The following is a 17,033-nucleotide window of genomic DNA, read 5'->3' as shown; positions in this document are numbered from 1 at the left end:
AGGAATGAGAGGTCAGGGACTAAAGTTAAGTGTCTGAGTGTGTGTATGTGTAGGGGAGGGAGGAGTTCCTGACAGAAATTGCTCATCAAAGACAGTTAGAATAATGAAACAAGCTGCCAAAACCAGCAGCAGTAAAGAACAGATCACGTACATCAACCAGAAAAGACCCACAAGGGCTCTGGAGCTGCTGTGAGTCAGCAGGGGAGGGGTGAGAGGTGGGGTGAGTGTGAGGAAAGGCAGGGCAAGGTGCCAGACCAGAGGAATGGGGCTCACAGCCACATCTCCCAACCTGTCTGGTGCTCCACGGTGGCCACAGAGCCCGGTTCCCTCAGATGTCAAAGTGGGAAGTGTTTGTTCTGCTTTGAGGATGAAGGAGGTGTCCATAATGAGATGCAGGAATTTCACCTGCATATTGTAAATACAGGCATTAATTGGATTCTGCTGTAGTTCTGAGAGCCAGAAGTGTGTGGAGGTCCCAGCTGGAGCCTGACAATTCTGCATCCAGAATTGCTGCTGTTTTAAGAAATACTGATCTGTTCAAGACCAGACTGGACAGGGCTTGAAGCAACCTGGTCTTGATGCTTTAAGTTTTAGCTTTCATATTTTTCCCTAGGTGTGTAGTTGTGAGCTTCATATCAAGTGTTGGTGAGCTCTCTTCACAGAGTAGGTAGACAAAACAGTTCCTTTTCTATCTTGATTCCAAGGACAATAAGTTACAAATTTCAGGCCCAAAAGCATAAAAAACAGTGGGCTGAAGAGAGAAAACACAAAGGATGGGACTTCATGACCTGAAGCTGTGATTGGACAATTAACCCTGACATGCAGATGGACCAAAACTTATGAAAATGTGAGACCTCATGACCAGTTGTCCATTTTGTGACCATTTTTAGGTCCATCTTGGGTGTAGCCCTGTCTGGGCTCCTGTACTGCCCAAGGTGTAAAAATCCTTTAAGGCCTTTTCAATAAATGCCTACTTTATTAACTGTGTCCAGCCTCTGTTCTAGGTCAGCCTTCCCAAGGCATCAGTCTGGTGGATGCTGTCCATAGAAGGGGGTTGGAACTTTCAGATCCCTTCCCACCCAACCCAGTCTGTGATTCTGTGACCTCCTGAGTGGTGCTGAGGAGCAGAAAGTTCCAGAAAGTTGCTATGAGCATGTGCACCCCTCAGAGGACAGGCTTGCCCACAGTGAGAACAGATTGGCTAGTGGGCAGCTCTGTCCAGGAGCCCTGATGAGGCAGGGAAAAACCAATTAAAACACAAATAAAAACCCCTCATCCAGTAGGAGTGAAACAATGCAGATAACAAGGCTGGAGGAGCAGGGCTGGCACGGGTGAAACAGGAGCAGGAGGATCCACACACCCATCCACAGCTCCATCCCAGCTTTTCCACAAGGAAACGATGCTGATTGGCACCTGGCACCTTTCAGAGACACTGAAGGCAGCAAGTGGAGAGCAGAAAGCACTGCTGGCCCTCCGGAATCATCACAGAGCTCTGAGGATCAGCCTGCCCCGAGCTGGATGCTCAGGGCTGCAGAGGGGCTGGAGCAGGGCAGGGCAGAGCAGATGGCTGCAATCTGGCCTGGAAACCCGTGGCTTTCAAACAGCAGCATCCTTTCCTGCTCCCATCACCATTTTCTGGGCTCTCTGTCCACACTCAGGCCAGACTGCTCGCATGGCAGAAAGCAAACAAGCTAATGAGTTGTTTTGAGCTGTTAAATGCAGGGTAGCTGCAGGCAGAGGGACTTGTGAGTGTGGCAAATGTCACAATGTTTGGCAGTTGCCCAGGCAACTCCTGGAGGAGGCTGTCAGCTGAAAACCTTTATTTTGGACACCCTGAGGTTAGGTTTTAGTCCGAATCCCCAGATTGCAGCCCTCTGAGTAAAGGCTTCTTTCTCTTTTTGTTATTATCATTTTTAAAAGATCTCTCCCACACTTGAAACACCCCATCTTTGGGAAAACATTAAGGTGTGAGGACTGTAAAGCAGGAATGTGGCTTCATGCTGAGGCATTTGCCTTTCCCTGGGTTCCAGATGCTTTTTGGAAGGGAGTGTGAGGTGGTGGGAGCTGCTGGCTTGGCTTGCTCTCAGTGATGCTGTCTCAGGCTCATTGTGGATCCTGTCAGGTGAGATTTCACTGCCTCACCAGCCCTGCAGAGCTGGGATGTGGAGTTCATTTAAACCAGAAACATTTAAACTGGGTCTAACTTTAGTATATAGAGAGTAAGACAGACAGCTTGCATTTATCTCTCCTGAAGACAGGCTGGGAGAGCTTGGGGTGCCCAGCCTGGAGAAAAGGAGACTCCAGAGAGATTTTAGATCACCTTCCAGTGCCTAAAGAGGCTCCAAGAGAGCTGGAGAGGGACTTTGGGCAAGGGCATGGAACGTCAGGGGAAAGGAAAATGGTTTTAAACTAAAAGAAGGGGAGTTTTTGGATTAGATTTTGAGAAAGAAATTCTTGACTTAGAGGGTGGGGAGGCCCTGGTGGATGCTGCCCAGAGAAGCTGTGGCTGCCCCTGGATCCCTGGAAGTGTCCAAGGCCAGGCTGGACAGGACTTGAAGCAACCTGGGACGGTGGAAGGTGTCCCTGCCCATGGCAGGGGTGGAGCTGGGAGATCTTTAAGATCCCTTCCAACCCAACCCAGTCTGTGATTCTCTGATTCACTCCATACGGCATGAAATATTTCTCTGGCGTTCTTCAGCTCCATGTTCTGAGATAAACTTTTATTCCCAGCCATGGTGGTGCTTTCTCCACCCCAGAAACAGAGCTGAGTTTCTCCTCTCTTCCTAGACCTGGATCAGAGGGAAGGCACGAGGGAGGTGTAACATTTTCTATAGGATTTGAGGTGCAGGGTGGCATGTTCCCATCTTCCCTGTCCCCACAGAGTCACTCCCTATCCAGGCATTGCTGCAGCTCAAAGAAGCACCTCATTGTCAAAGGCCCCTGGAGTTTCCTTTTCCTCAGTCAAGTTGAACAGAAAGGTTGTTTCTTAAAAAAAAAACCAAAAAAAAAAAAAAGGAAAGAAGAAGTAATTCCTGTGTGCAATAAAAAGATACACTATCTGCTGAATGAAATATAAAGGCTTCACAGCAGCTGTCTCCTGAGTTTGCATTTACCACTGCTCCTGATTGGAAAGCTTGATAAAGTTAATGGGATTTTTACCTCCCTCCCCCTCTCCTCCCTCTCTGTGGAAGGTGGAAGTGTAACAAATTGGATTGGAGTGTGTCCGTCCTTTGTGCCGGCTCAGAGGAGTGCTCAGATCCCAGCAGAGAGGGGACAGGGTGCTGCCAGCGAGGACAGAGCTGACAGGGTTCACTTAATGCTGTGAAGATGGATGGCAGGGTCACCTTTTCCCTTCCCATTCCCTTTGCATTTCCTTGCAGATTTGTTTGTGACCCCCTGAGCACACAGAAAAGGGGAGCAGTGAGGCCAGGAAGAGTTGGGGACACCTGGGGGTCCTTTCCCTGTCATGGTTCTGGTGCTCAATGAAGTATTTGTGCTCAGAGGTGATGTGATTTGCGTTTGGGCAGGGAAATCAGGCTGCAAAACTGAAAATGGAAACTCTAAGCCTGCCCTGGATGTTTTCTTCCTTGTCTTGTGCACTCAGACTGTCCCTGACTCCTCCTCATACTGCCCCTCCCTGCAGAAAGGCCAAGGAAAAGGCTCAGGAATCCCCTGAGTCTCTGCACAAAAGGGTTGAGGAAACATCTCAGGGTGTCCCTGGAGCAGAGGGAAATCTGCTCTGTGCACCTTGTCCAGCCCTGGAATACAAATAAAGCCCAGAATGAGGAAAGCTGTGCTCACCCCCAAATCAGAGCCCAGTGCAACACCAAGAACTTGTGCATCCCTCCCAAAACACACGTGTGTGTCTCTCCAAAGGTGAGCCAGGGGAGAAAAGCACCACAGAAACATGTAGAGCCATGAAAGAGAGAGGTCAGAGTGACACTGTCCCCATGACCATGTGAGGAAGGCACACAAGAAACACCCTGTGACAGCAGAATTGCCTTTGGCATTGAGTGGGGCACTTTCTAACAGCCCCTTTTCCCATCCCAGCCCAAACTTCAGCATTTTTTTGCTTCTCTAAGCAGAGTCTGGGACCAGTTAGATCACAGGAATGTTGTCCAGGTGGGAAAGAGCAGAGAGCATCATCCTCAGACTCCACAAGGGTGATGTAGGTGAGGATCTGAGGAGCTGGAGTAGATGAAGGGCAGTTCAGGATCAGTGCTCAGCCAACACAACCTTTGCTCACCCTGAGTATCTCCAGCCAAAGTAACACCCAGCAATAAACACAGTTGCTGACCTCTTCCTGCTAATTTAAATGAATAATAAAGGCAAGTGCAGCTTTCCCACTGCATTTTAATTATGTGATAAGAAAAGTGCTGAAACCAAAAGAAATTTGCAATGGTCCTTGCATTTTTATATTAGGAAAAACAAGCAAGGGTGGCAGGTGATGTCTCCATATCCAAGAGTTCATTTCAATTAAGTCCTGCAAATGAATGGACTTTTTGCTGCTGCTCTGGCTAAGCTGTATTTGGCTGGGTCACAGTGACTGAAATGTGACATCCAAGAGGAGAGCTTTGAATGGTCCAGGTTGCCCATGATGAAGGCACAGCTTTCCCTGAGAGGGAATTTCTCTCCTTTTGGCCATGTTTATGTTCTCCTTGCTTTAGGCAAGTCTGAGTCCTTTGTGGGGAAGGCTGTGGCAACCCTCTCCAAGACTCCACGATCCTAGAAGTCTTTTCAAATCTTGATGATTCTGTCATTTTATGGAGTGTTCCTCAAGGTTTGAGCAAAACCTGGCACCTGGGAAGCGAGGGGCTGCTCCAGTGCTGCAGGAATCCATCATTCCAGGGTAGAGGCTGGAGAAGTGGCAGAAGCAGGAGCCCTTCTGCCCACAGGCAGCTGCTGAAGGCTTGTAAAATTTACATCTTCCACGGAGCAGAGGTTGGAGCTGTCCCTGGGTTTTCCCCGTCCTTGTGCCTCTGCTATTGTTGCCTAATATCAAAAGAGAAAAACTCTTGCAGGTGTTTAAATAGTAAAATTAAAAGCAGACCGTTTTTTCGAAGCTTCCAGGTGACCCAGTGGTCATGGGTACACCCATGGCTATTGCCTTTCTACAAGTTTTATAACTTTATATAAGTTTTTATAGGTTTAACATATCTAACAAACATTGTCCAATTAGAAGAGCAGCTGGTTAGGTAAATTTCCCCTGGGTACTGCCCCACTGGAGTTGGTTCAGGGCTTCTTTGACCCGTTTCTTCTTGTGTCTTCTCAGATTCTGACTGGAAAACAAAATGTTTTTCTTGTACGTCCTCTTCCTGAAAATAAGGCTAAACAGTATTTCAGGAATGTGTTAGAAGCTTAGATTATAATTTTAAAATCTAAGAGGAAGGGCAGGAAAACTCCTAGGAGCTACGTAACTGTGGAACAGTAGTCTACAGAGCTACAAACATACGAAAAATATATAAAAATCAAAAATCTGTGGACATTGCTATGCCTGTACCTAAGGGCTTCCTGCTGCCCATCAGTGGATTTGAGATGCAAGAAGCATTTTGGGAGTATTAATGGGCAGGAGCTGAGCGCAGCACAGGTTCTGTGCCCAACCAGACACTGCTGTGCCCAGGGGAGCCCTCTCTGGGCTGGGTCCTGACAGGGACACGGATCTCAGGCACTGTGAAGGCTCTGTCTGTGCTGCCAGAGGAGAGGGGACCAGGATTTCTCTCCCTGGAACAAGTGGCATTTGCTCCTGTCCTATGGGGATGACAAGCACAGGAAAGGACAGGCTGTTTTTGGGAGCAGCCATGTTGGAGCAGGAGCAGAGCTGTGACTAAATTAAAATTAAGCACTGTGAATAGCCAGGGTGTTGAGGTGATGAGTGATGTGCCCACACAGGTGTGTCCACGTGGATTCTGGGCACAGGGAATGCAGGGTTCTGTCCCTGCGATGCTGTTTGGTTTTTGCTTTTGTTTCCTATGTGCCCTGTATTCTTCACAGAAATATTGGTAGCTCTGTAGCCTATTGTATTAGTGGCTAGTTTTCCCAGTAATTTTCCATGGCCTTTCCCTAGGCAGAAAGACAAAACAAATTCCAGAGCCCCAGGAGGTGCAGGGCCCCATTTTGGTTATTGCTGGGAGCCAAGGTGAGAACGACTCTTTGAGTCACATTCTCATGGACAAAGTACAGCTAGGGCTGAGGGGGACTCCAGGGAAGGAGTCTGGCCTGAGGGAAATTTCATCACCACTTGTCCTCCTAACTGGTGCTTTTTATCAATTTTTTAGGAATTTTATCCATTCCTAAAACCTGTAAAAACCTGCTCTCCCCTGGGAGGGGTGGGCTTTTGTGGACATCTTTCCACAGCTGCCCCTGAAGGCCTTCAAATAAAGATCTGCTCTTCTATCACCTCCTTACTAAAATTATTTTAATTTCCAGGCTGGGGAAAAGGCAACACCTGTGTCATTTGTCCCTGTTCTCCTTGCAGAGTGGCGTCAGGCGAGCGGGGCGAGGATGATCCTTCAGGATGAGGACATCACCACCAAGATAGAGAACGACTGGAAGAGACTCAACACGCTGGCACACTACCAGGTATCTGTGGGAGAGGGTGGGTAGGAGTTAGATCTTCCTCTTGACAAAATGAACAGCAAAATGTTGTTCTCTTGCCCAGGGCGGGTGGTGGAACCAGCACCCCTGGAAGTGTTCAAAAACTTGTAGATGTGGCACTTGGGGACATGGGTTAGTGACTTTGGCAGTGTTGGGTGAACAGTTGGGCTGGATGATCTTAAAGATTTTTTCCAACCTTAATAGTTCTGTGATTTTTATTATCCTAAGATGCAGAGGTAAAGAGTGGTTGAGTGGGCAATAACTGGGCAGAACCTCCATGTTGAGCGCATCCCTCCTGTCCTTGTCCCAATTATCCTGAACAACTCTAGAGAGGAAGCCAAGGGTAGGAAAAAAATCTTTGTCTCTCAAGGGACACCCCTGGTGAGTGGAGGCGGTGAAAAGGAGATGAGGACAACACAAACTAACATTTCTCACATAGACAAACAAATCCAAGGCCTTCCATGCCCCTTTTTCCAATGTATCCATGGTCTTTTAATGCAAGTAGAGTTCAGAAGGATGGAAGAGAGAAAAATGGAAAGAGGGAGGCTTAGTGACTGGAAAAAGGAGGTGGAAAACAGCATGGCTGGAGAGCACAGAGCAGTGGTGTTGTTATTACAAGAAACTCTTCTTTTTGATCCTTAACCCAGTCCAGGTGACCTGCTCTACTTCCCTTCATCCCTGCATGACTTGGAAATCCACAAGAGAGAGTTAGAGAAGTCTGAAAATGTCTTACACAAGCAGTAGATTTGACGAAAAAAACCAGAATTTTGGTCAAAGTCTTTTCCCTTGGAAAAAAACACCAAAAAAAGAGACCTCATTAAGTTTAATCCGATGCTGATGATTTTGTCATTTCCTCCATCACACCTCAGCAGCCTCTGTTTCATAACAAAATTATTTTCTCTTGTCACTTAAGATCTGAGCTGAGGAGGCAGCAAGCAGTAATTTGAAAAGGAAACAAAACTTTTACCTCCAGATTGACTGAAGCATTGCTGGCTGATTTTGAGTTTTTGTTTTTTTCCAGACAGAGCAAGTTTCCTGCTTTATTTCATCACCAGGCATAATTTTCCTCCCTCTGTGCTTTTTCCATTTTCTTTTGCTTCAGGCAATGAGCTCCCAGCTGTATGATGAGCTGGGCCAGGTCCTCAGGAAACATCATTTTCCTGGCTGTCCTGAAGGCTGACATGGAGCATGCTGGGACAGACACTGAGATTGCCTTTGCCTCAGTTTCCCCATCTGTGGTGTGGGGCTAAAACTACAAAGAGCCAATAATTGCCTTCCGTGATAGCTGAGGGGCTATTTAATTAGCCTCTGCAGTGCTTTGAAGATGAAAAACTCCATGCAAGTGCTAATTATTATTATTATTATGACACAGACAAGAGTTAGATGTCGTTAGAAGGGTTTTTTTTTACCCATCTCCTCTTTATGATGTCTTATTTATCACAGATGTTCCTGATATGGCTCTTTTGAGCCATGGGCTTGTTAACATTTCTGATATGGGACCCACATGATTGGACTTGTTGTAGAAATGGAAAGTCTGGCTCCTTTAAAAAAGTCCTGTGATCCCTCAAAACATTGTACCACAACATCCTGGACATCAGCCACTCCAAACCTGCTGCTTTTCCACATCTGAGACCCTCTGACACCCCAGAGAGAAAGAAGTTGTGGCAATCCCTCCAGTCCAGCAGTGCATTTGTCACATGGAAGGGTGAGAGGTTGACAGGATCATAGTGGAAAATGTAGACAGGAATCTTTGAACCAGACACCTGGATATCACCTGCAATCCAGGAGGAAGGAAAGGAACATTTCACATCGGTTTTATCACCCTAATGGGACAGCCAAGCCTGTTTGAAGCAGCTCAGATGATTTTATTATTCTCATGCTCCTGCTCTGCCTAAGAGCTTCCTTGGGATGAACCTATTGTCAGATTTACTGAGGTTAATGCAAAAACCACCCCTGGAAGTGTTTAAAAGGCCTCTGGATGTGGCCCTTGGGGACATGGCTTAGTGGTGAACACAGTGGTGCTGAGTTAATGGTTGAACTCCATGATCTTAAGGGCCTTTTCCAACCTAAATGGCTCAGTGACTCACATTGTCGTCACTGGGCTTTGAATCAGGGCCCAAATGGAGCAGAATCTGTTTGTCACCAATTGTCCCTTTGTCCAAGTGCAGGATTCTGGCTGTATAACAGCAGATTTTGTTCCTTTTTATTACTAGACCAACTCAACGAAGAAAGAAATTGAAGCTTTGAATTTGAAGCTCTGCCCTACCTACAGAGACAATGATTTGCAGCTCGTGCTGCCCTGGGCACGGTCCTCAGCCACTTTTCAGAAGTTTATTGACTGAGTCCTGTTTTTTCCTGCAGGTCCCAGATGGATCTGTGGTAGCTTTGGTATCCAAGCAAGTCACTGCCTACAACGCAGTCAACAACTCCACGGTGTCCCGGACATCAGCCAGCAAGTATGGTAAGGGTTTGTGTGCTGGGATGGACTGGGAGAGCACTGGGAAGAGATCCCAAATGTCACAGTGGTCACCAGACTCTGAGCACCTTCACGGAGACTGACGGGCAGATGATTAGTTGGTGAAATGAGGCAGGAGGGGAGGATTTAGCCATCTAAAAACTCTGGCATCTTGTTCAGACTGTTGATCCAAGTGGTTGGGGTGCTCTTGGGAAGTTCTCCTCCCTCACTAATGAAAGGAGGAGTCTGTATAATTAACTGCCCCACTCTTAGATCACCAAATGTCACTCTTGGGGTTTGAGGTCTTTATCGGCAGACCTCAGAGCAGTTGTTCCCGCTGTCCCCATGAGACAGCTGTGAAAGGGACACCAGGTGGGACCTCCTGAGTGTCACCCAGCCCTTCCCACCCCTTGCTCCCCTGCACTAGAACTGCATCCAGCCCGTGTCTCACTAAGGTGCTGCTGGACAGCAAAGCAAAACATCCCTAATGCACAACCAGAGTGCTGCAAACTCCCCTCCAACCTGAATGCTGCTGTTATATCACTTTATTCATATTTGTAACTGATGAAAGCATCTCCAGTCCTTCTTACCCACTTTATCCTAAGGGAAAATGCAGTTTCTCAATGTCCAGAGGTGCCCCCTTCCACTTTCTCCAAGGACATAAACGATCCATGAGGCCTTATTAATATTCATCCTCTTTGCCTTGTTGTTGCAATTACTGAAAGACACAGTGACCTTTGGAAAGGAAGACTTGAGGGGGGTTAATTTCTGTTGAATTTCTTTAATTCTTTTGCCATTTGATTTTTCAGGAGGAGGGAATAGGGAAGGAGGCAGGGGGAGGAGATGATATGGTGGGTCAAAAAGTGATTGTTAATTGCAATTAAGAAAACAGCATCCAGAGAGAAAAAGGATATTCCATCTGATAATTAATATGTAGAGATTGGTAATGCATAAATGAGGCTGATTCAGATCTTGCTGCAGAAAGGTGCAACACTTCTGATAATTATGGTTGGAAAAGGCAACATTGCTAGAAGGTCAGGGAGAGGGGAATGCCTTGTACCATCACTCAGAGGCAAAGAGAGGTAAAATTTGGAGGCTAAAAGTGTTCTTGGAGAGGAAATTTGTGGATGTCCACCTGGGGTTTGGGGTGATTTCTGTCAAAACAAGATTTTTGGAGCAGGGGGTGAGGAGGATGGCTGGGCAGGAATTGTTTGGGTTTTTTGATGCTAAGGGGAGGCAGCTCCTTCTAAATCTGGGGATGAGGAGCTAAACGACAGATCATATTAGAGACACCAATATTTTTATGCCAAGGAACATGGCATGACATGGATAAAAATATGGGAAAGCCAGTCACATAAGGAACTGGTGCTACCCCCTGAACCAGTCCTGGGAAGTGTCTGACACTGACAGTGCCACTTGCCAGGGAAAATGATAAGGGGTAAAGATTAAAGATTAAAACTGGAAATCAGTGTTTGAACCTCACTTAATTTAATGGTGTAGACACTGACATCACACCTGGATTGGTGACATGGCTTGTCTTTGCTGAGCCAATCACGCAGACAATGCTTTGAAAAATGCATTTGGTGGCACGTCACCAGCATAATTCCTGAAAATCCCAATCCAAGAGCTACTGAGACACGTGGACACCCCTGGATCTGTGTCTCTGCAGAAAACATGATCCGCTACACGGGCAGCCCCGACAGCCTCCGCTCGCGCACCCCCATGATCACCCCCGACCTGGAGAGCGGCGTCAAGATGTGGCACCTGGTCAAGAACCATGAGCATGGAGACCAAAAAGAGGGTGACCGAGGCAGCAAGATGGTTTCTGAGATCTACCTGACCAGGTTACTGGCCACCAAGGTACGTGGTGGGGGCGGGGGACAGGGGCTTTGAGAGTGCGGTGTGGAATTTCTTGCCAGCAAGAAATGAGAGGCCACTCAAAGGATGCCAAGGTTGGGTAAAAAGAGAAGAACAGAAGGAAAATAGAGCAAGAGGAGAGTTCTAAGCACATGGGGAAGGAGTCTGAGCTTTGAAAGCAGAGTCATGAAAGAGACACTGGAAAAGCAACAAGGAGTAACAATCCAGGGCCATGAGATTGGTGGAAAAAGCACAGTAGGAGGTGCTGGAGTTGTCCATTATACTGGTTTGTAATTTGTACCAAAGTTGAGCAAGTGAAGAGCCAGGGCAGGTGCTCAGAGCAGGTTCCAAAGATGTGTCAAGCCTCACAGTCTGAAATGGCTCCTATACCACCAGATCCTGAGTTTTGTGGTACAAATCCTTCTCCACATTTGCCCTGGGCCAATAAAGGCTCTTGTGCTGATGGCATGGAAAGGGTTACATTGACCTTACAGTGAGACATGAAAAGTCAGCATGCACAGAGAGAAAATACAGATTAAATCAAGTGGGGGCAGAGCATGGACATCCTGACCTGAGTCTCCAAACGCATCCATAACTTAGACTTTTTTCACTTTTTGTCAGGGTATTAATAGGCACAAACACATTTCCCTGTGCTCACGCAAATTCTGCTCGAGTCTGCCCATCAGACACATTTCCATCACTCGTTTAAGTCCTACTTTCCAGATTTACCTGCTCTTTTATTGCTCAGCTCATTTTGCCTCTGATGTCTGGCTCTCCCTGCAGCCTCACTCAGGCTGTCTGAGCTGCAGAGGGATTTGGAGGAAAGGCACCTTTGTCTTTAGCCCCTGGTCTGTGCCCCATTCCCTGGCATCAGGAGGCTTTTATGGATCACACAACGTGTGAAAAATGTTGAAAAAGGAAAGTGTTGATCCCCAGGGCTCAGGCCCCAGCTGGTGTAGACCAGCAAGCTTTGGGCTGGTGCTGATTTATGATGTCTGGGGATTCGGCCCCTATGCCACCACTGTTCTGGGTCACAAACTCACTTGGGTTGGTTTTTTTGTTGGTTTATGGTTGCTTTTTTTTGGTTTTTGTGTTGGTTTTTTTTTTGTTGAGATGACAGAAAAGCAGCTGCAAAACCTGCACAGCAACAGAAAGAGTAGGAAGGTTGGGGTTTTATTGTTTCCCCTCTTGGGCTGAGCAATTTTCTTTTCTCATTGTGACCGTTTGAGGGAGGGAAAGAGAGAGAACAGTTGCTGTAATACAATCCCCAGGAATACTTTGTTAAACTGACAATGATTTTTATTCTAGTAAATCCCTGACCTCTGATACCTAAGAGCCTCTTCCCTAAAAGCCTCCGAGGTTTTTGTGGCGTTTGTGAGGGTGAGCATGTAGAGAACTAATTCCCTCCAGGAACTGAACCTGAGGGCAGCTCTTCCATGTCAGACCAAGAGGATTTCCCCTCCGGAGTCCTTTCTGAGTCAGACATGTGCTGCAGGGCTTTGTTCACCCTGCAGGAGTTCACACAAGAAAAAGGTGCCTCTGTTTGTTTCCCTAAGAATAAATCAAGTGGTGAATGAGCCAGAGACGCCAGATTTCTAATTAAGTGTTTGTTAGCTCTAGGTAAACTTGAGCCACTCTGGTGGAACCTGGAGCTTTATTTCTAGAATGGAGACATTTCTTCCCTAGGTCTTTGAAGAAAGGGCAGAGTTTTATTTTGCAGGAAAGGAAATTTTTCATATCAGGGAATGTTTGTTGGAGATTCAGTTGATTTTTGGTTATTTTAGCAGCTGTGTGGTTTGTCCACACATAAATGCCTGTGAAGCTCTGGTGACAGAGAAAACATGCCCTGCCTGGTCCCACCCCAAACCCAGCCTAGAACTCCTCAGCTGTCCCCTTCTCCAAGCCTGGTCACCCAGCTCCTCTCCTTCCTGCTAAAAGTCAACTGTCCTCACAAAGGTGACTCTCCAATCCAGATCTGGGATTCCCCTGCCAGTGGGGAATAAAAGATGAGAAGGCCTCTTGGGAATGAAGTTTGTGTTATTTAGGACACTGGTCACACATTAACCATCCACTCTCTAGCTTCTCTTGTCCTTTTTGTCTCCATGACACCTTCTGCTGAGTTCTACATCCAGCTGACTTCTCTTCCCAGCTTAAAAGGTGGCCCTGGGTAGAAGCCAGCCTGGAAAATGGCTGGGTTTTGTCTCATGGATGCACTAAAGCATTGAGGATGGGAGGCAGAGAGAGGAATCTGTGTGGAAATGAGGTGTAATTGTTCTTGTGATGATAAATATTCCTGCTTAACCAACCTCCTTTCCTTTCCTTTCCTTTCCTTTCCTTTCCTTTCCTTTCCTTTCCTTTCCTTTCCTTTCCTTTCCTTTCCTTTCCTTTCCTTTCCTTTCCTTTCCTTTCCTTTCCTTTCCTTTCCTTTCCTTTCCTTTCCTTTCCTTTCCTTTCCTTTCCTTTCCTTTCCTTTCCTTTCCTTTCCTTTCCTTTCCTTTCCTTTCCTTTCCTTTCCTTTCCTTTCCTTTCCTTTCCTTTACTTTCCTTTCCTTTCCTTTCCTTTCCTTTCCTTTCCTTTCCTTTCCTTTCCTTTCCTTTCCTTTCCTTTCCTTTCCTTTCCTTTCCTTTCCTTTCCTTTCCTTTCCTTTCCTTTCCTTTCCTTTCCTTTCCTTTCCTTTCCTTTCCTTTCCTTTCCTTTCTTTCCTTTCCTTTCCTTTCCTTTCCTTTCCTTTCCTTTCCTTTCCTTTCCTTTCCTTTCCTTTCCTTTCCTTTCCTTTCCTTTCCTTTCCTTTCCTTTCCTTTCCTTTCCTTTCCTTTCCTTTCCTTTCCGCACCTTTCCGCACCTTTCCGCACCTTTCCTTTCCTTTCCTTTCCTTTCCTTTCCGCACCTTTCCTTTCCTTTCCTTTCCTTTCCTTTCCTTTCCTTTCCTTTCCTTTCCTTTCCTTTCCTTTCCTTTCCTTTCCTTTCCTTTCCTTTCCTTTCCGCACCTTTCCGCACCTTTCCGCACCTTTCCGCACCTTTCCGCACCTTTCCGCACCTTTCCTTTCCTTTCCTTTCCTTTCCTTTCCTTTCCTTTCCTTTCCTTTCCTTTCCTTTCCTTTCCTTTCCTTTCCTTTCCTTTCCTTTCCTTTCCTTTCCTTTCCTTTCCTTTCCTTTCCTTTCCTTTCCTTTCCTTTCCTTTCCTTTCCTTTCCTTTCCTTTCCTTTCCTTTCCTTTCCTTTCCGCACCTTTCCGCACCTTTCCGCACCTTTCCTTTCCTTTCCTTTCCTTTCCTTTCCTTTCCTTTCCTTTCCTTTCCTTTCCTTTCCTTTCCTTTCCTTTCCTTTCCTTTCCTTTCCTTTCCTTTCCGCACCTTTCCGCACCTTTCCTTTCCTTTCCGCACCTTTCCGCACCTTTCCGCACCTTTCCGCACCTTTCCGCACCTTTCCGCACCTTTCCTTTCCGCACCTTTCCTTTCCGCACCTTTCCGCACCTTTCCTTTCCGCACCTTTCCTTTCCTTTCCGCACCTTTCCTTTCCTTTCCGCACCTTCCCGCACCTTCCCGCACCTTCCCGCACCTTCCCGCACCTTCCCGCACCTTCCCTTCCCGCACCTTCCCTTCCCTTCCTCCCACCAGGGCACCCTCCAGAAATTCGTGGATGATCTCTTTGAGACCATTTTCAGCACCGCTCACCGTGGCAGTGCCCTCCCCCTGGCCATCAAGTACATGTTTGATTTCCTGGATGAGCAGGCAGACAAGCACAACATCCACGACCCCCACGTGAGGCACACCTGGAAGAGCAACTGGTGAGTGGAGACAACCCAGCAGCAGCTGCTGGGCTGGAAGGAGAGCAGAGGGAAGTGTCTTTGGGATCTGGCTGCTGGGGGAGCTGAGGAGCCTGGTGTGGGGCTCAAAGGATGAGGCTCCATCTTGCCAAGTCAATGGAGAAGCCAGAAAATCCCAAAATTCAAAGGATTTTGTCAGGGATGGAGCACTTTTGCTGAACAGGTGCTGGTTTGCCCAGTATTGCGTGGAAATGGCAGGATTTGTGAAGGATTTGATGAGGAAAAATGAAGTTTTTAATTGCTGCAGTGCTCAGGATCACACAGAAATATCTAGGGAGCCATGGGAGAGTATTCAACACCACTGGCTTCATCTGCTCTGGGTGTTTCAATTCCCAGCTCTATTTGTTTGCCCACACAGAGGTGTCTCATGCCAGCTGAGAATTTTAAGGTATCCAAGACATCCTCAGAGGATGTGGAGCACCCACAGGAGACTTATACCCTCCTGAGTGGCAGCTGGAGGCCAGGAGAGCATCTCCAATGGTACAAAACATTTAAAGGTTCTGGAGCTGGATGTGAATCTTCTCTGGAGTGAGTAACAAAGGGTGACATCAGTGACAAAGAGTGACATCAGTGCCAAAGTGCGACATCAGCCCCAGCTCCAGCTGCCAGCTCCTCATCCCTGCAATGGGACAGTGGGAAAAGCCAGGATGGGTGGAGAAAAGCCTCCTCTCTGCCGAGTCTCCCCGTTGGAAAGAGCTCCCTGGGGAATGGCTCCCTCCCCTTCTCCTGTGCAAACACAGGGACTATAAAAGGAGCAGCAGAGGAGAGCCATGGGGCTCCCAGCTCATGCATTTTTTCCTTTTCCCAGCCATGCTGTTGGCAGATCGTCACAGCGCCGGTGACATAAAAAAAGAAACCCCATGCACCAAAGAGGCTTTCAACTAATGAAACATTAGCATATTATTAACATTATCTGCGGCACTAATCTAAGGCTGATTGCAGCCACTCAGCCTAAATGAGCAGGAGGTTTATTTAAGGGGGGAGGGGGGAAGGCAGAGTGTGTGTGTGTGTTTGTGGGAAAAGGGGCAGTGTGAAGAAATCTGTTCAATCAGATCAAATTAACTCAAAGTCACATCACAGGGCTTCATTATTACCAGCCAGGGACATCGTCCCGAATCCCCTCCTCACACCCAGGCACACAAACACACTCTGCTCCTCACCATGGCTTTGTCAGTCATCCAAACACCTGCACAAGGACTTCTGCAAGGTTCACTCTTCCACCTCATCCCCTCCCAGTGATGATTCTCCATTCCCAGCCTAAATTCCCACAACTCCATCATGTCTCTTTGCCATTTTTTATTTATTCTTCCTCAAGGCCCTGGCACAGACTGTCCAGAGAAGCTGTGGCTGCCCCATCCCTGGACTGTTCAAGTCCAGGTTGGAGCAACCTGGGATAGCTGGAGGTGTCCCAACATCAAGGGTGTAGAACTGGATGATCTTTAAGGTCTCTTCTCACCCAAAGCACTCTATAATTCTGTATTTTCCAGCATCTCTTCTCCTGAACTTGGCTGACAGGATTCCCTGTGTGGGGCTTTCCTTCCATTTGCTCTGTGATTTTGTTGGCTCAGGAGAACACACAGAAGTTTAGGAAAACACAGTGTCAACCCTGTGTCAGGAAGGTTATTACCCAAAATCTATCAGGCTGGGAGATGAATTTTTTACAGTGTTGTGAACGCAGTGAGCAAATGGGAGGAACTGGGGAGTTTATCCTGAGTATCAGGAGAATTTGCTAAGCTGAAAGATGCTGAGAGTGAAGGTAAACTTCACAATCTGTGTGAGAGCAAGCCAGGAGCTGGGCTCTGTGCTCAGTGGCACATCCCAGCTCCCAGGCCACGATCACTGCAGTGCATTTGCCCTGACAGAAAGGCTTGAGGCAAAGGCTGGAGGTATCTCATCCAAGGTACCTCGAGGCATCTCATAAAAATGAGCTGCTCTTTGGAGAAAAAGGGGGGAAAGGGCTTTGGATTGCAACTGGAATAGCATTTCCTTGGTTAGGGCAGATATATTTTCATATCAAAGGCTGTGATACTTGTTTCCCAGTTCCTTTTTTTTAATTTTTTTATTTTTTCCTTGAGGCAACAGAGCTTTCCCTGCCATGTAGCAACTGCTTCCTGCTTGGGGCACTGGGATCATGTGCAGGCTTGGGCTGGAGCAGTGGAGAGTGACAGGACACGGTGTCCTAGCACACAGGGTGTGCCACGAGCATTCCCAGTCTCCACCTGGCAGCTCTACCTACCTCTCTTCCCATGGGATTGCTGTGAGGATTAAAAGTCACATCCTTCAGTGACAAATGTATAGAAT

The 17,033-nt window shown here is 47.2% G+C and overlaps 1 protein-coding gene across 1 annotated transcript in view; it reads left to right on the top strand.

Moving 5' to 3' along the window:
• Positions 1-17,033, top strand: part of PLXNA4 (plexin A4) — a 423,238-nt gene that overhangs the window by 387,393 nt on the left and 18,812 nt on the right. Inside the window, exons 26-29 of the mRNA XM_088054749.1 lie at positions 6,476-6,579; positions 8,956-9,055; positions 10,719-10,909; positions 14,524-14,693. Of these exons, the coding sequence (XP_087910875.1) occupies positions 6,476-6,579; positions 8,956-9,055; positions 10,719-10,909; positions 14,524-14,693 (565 nt within the window). The remainder of the gene's footprint in view (positions 1-6,475; positions 6,580-8,955; positions 9,056-10,718; positions 10,910-14,523; positions 14,694-17,033) is intronic.

This window comes from Pseudopodoces humilis, chromosome 5, assembly GCF_049639895.1.
Source record: "Pseudopodoces humilis isolate 2021_Gansu_Grassland_sample_001 chromosome 5, ASM4963989v1, whole genome shotgun sequence".
Classification (NCBI taxonomy): Eukaryota; Metazoa; Chordata; class Aves; order Passeriformes; family Paridae; genus Pseudopodoces; species Pseudopodoces humilis.
The sequence above is the reverse complement of the archived record's forward strand: the minus strand, read 5'-3'. Positions and strand labels throughout refer to the sequence as shown.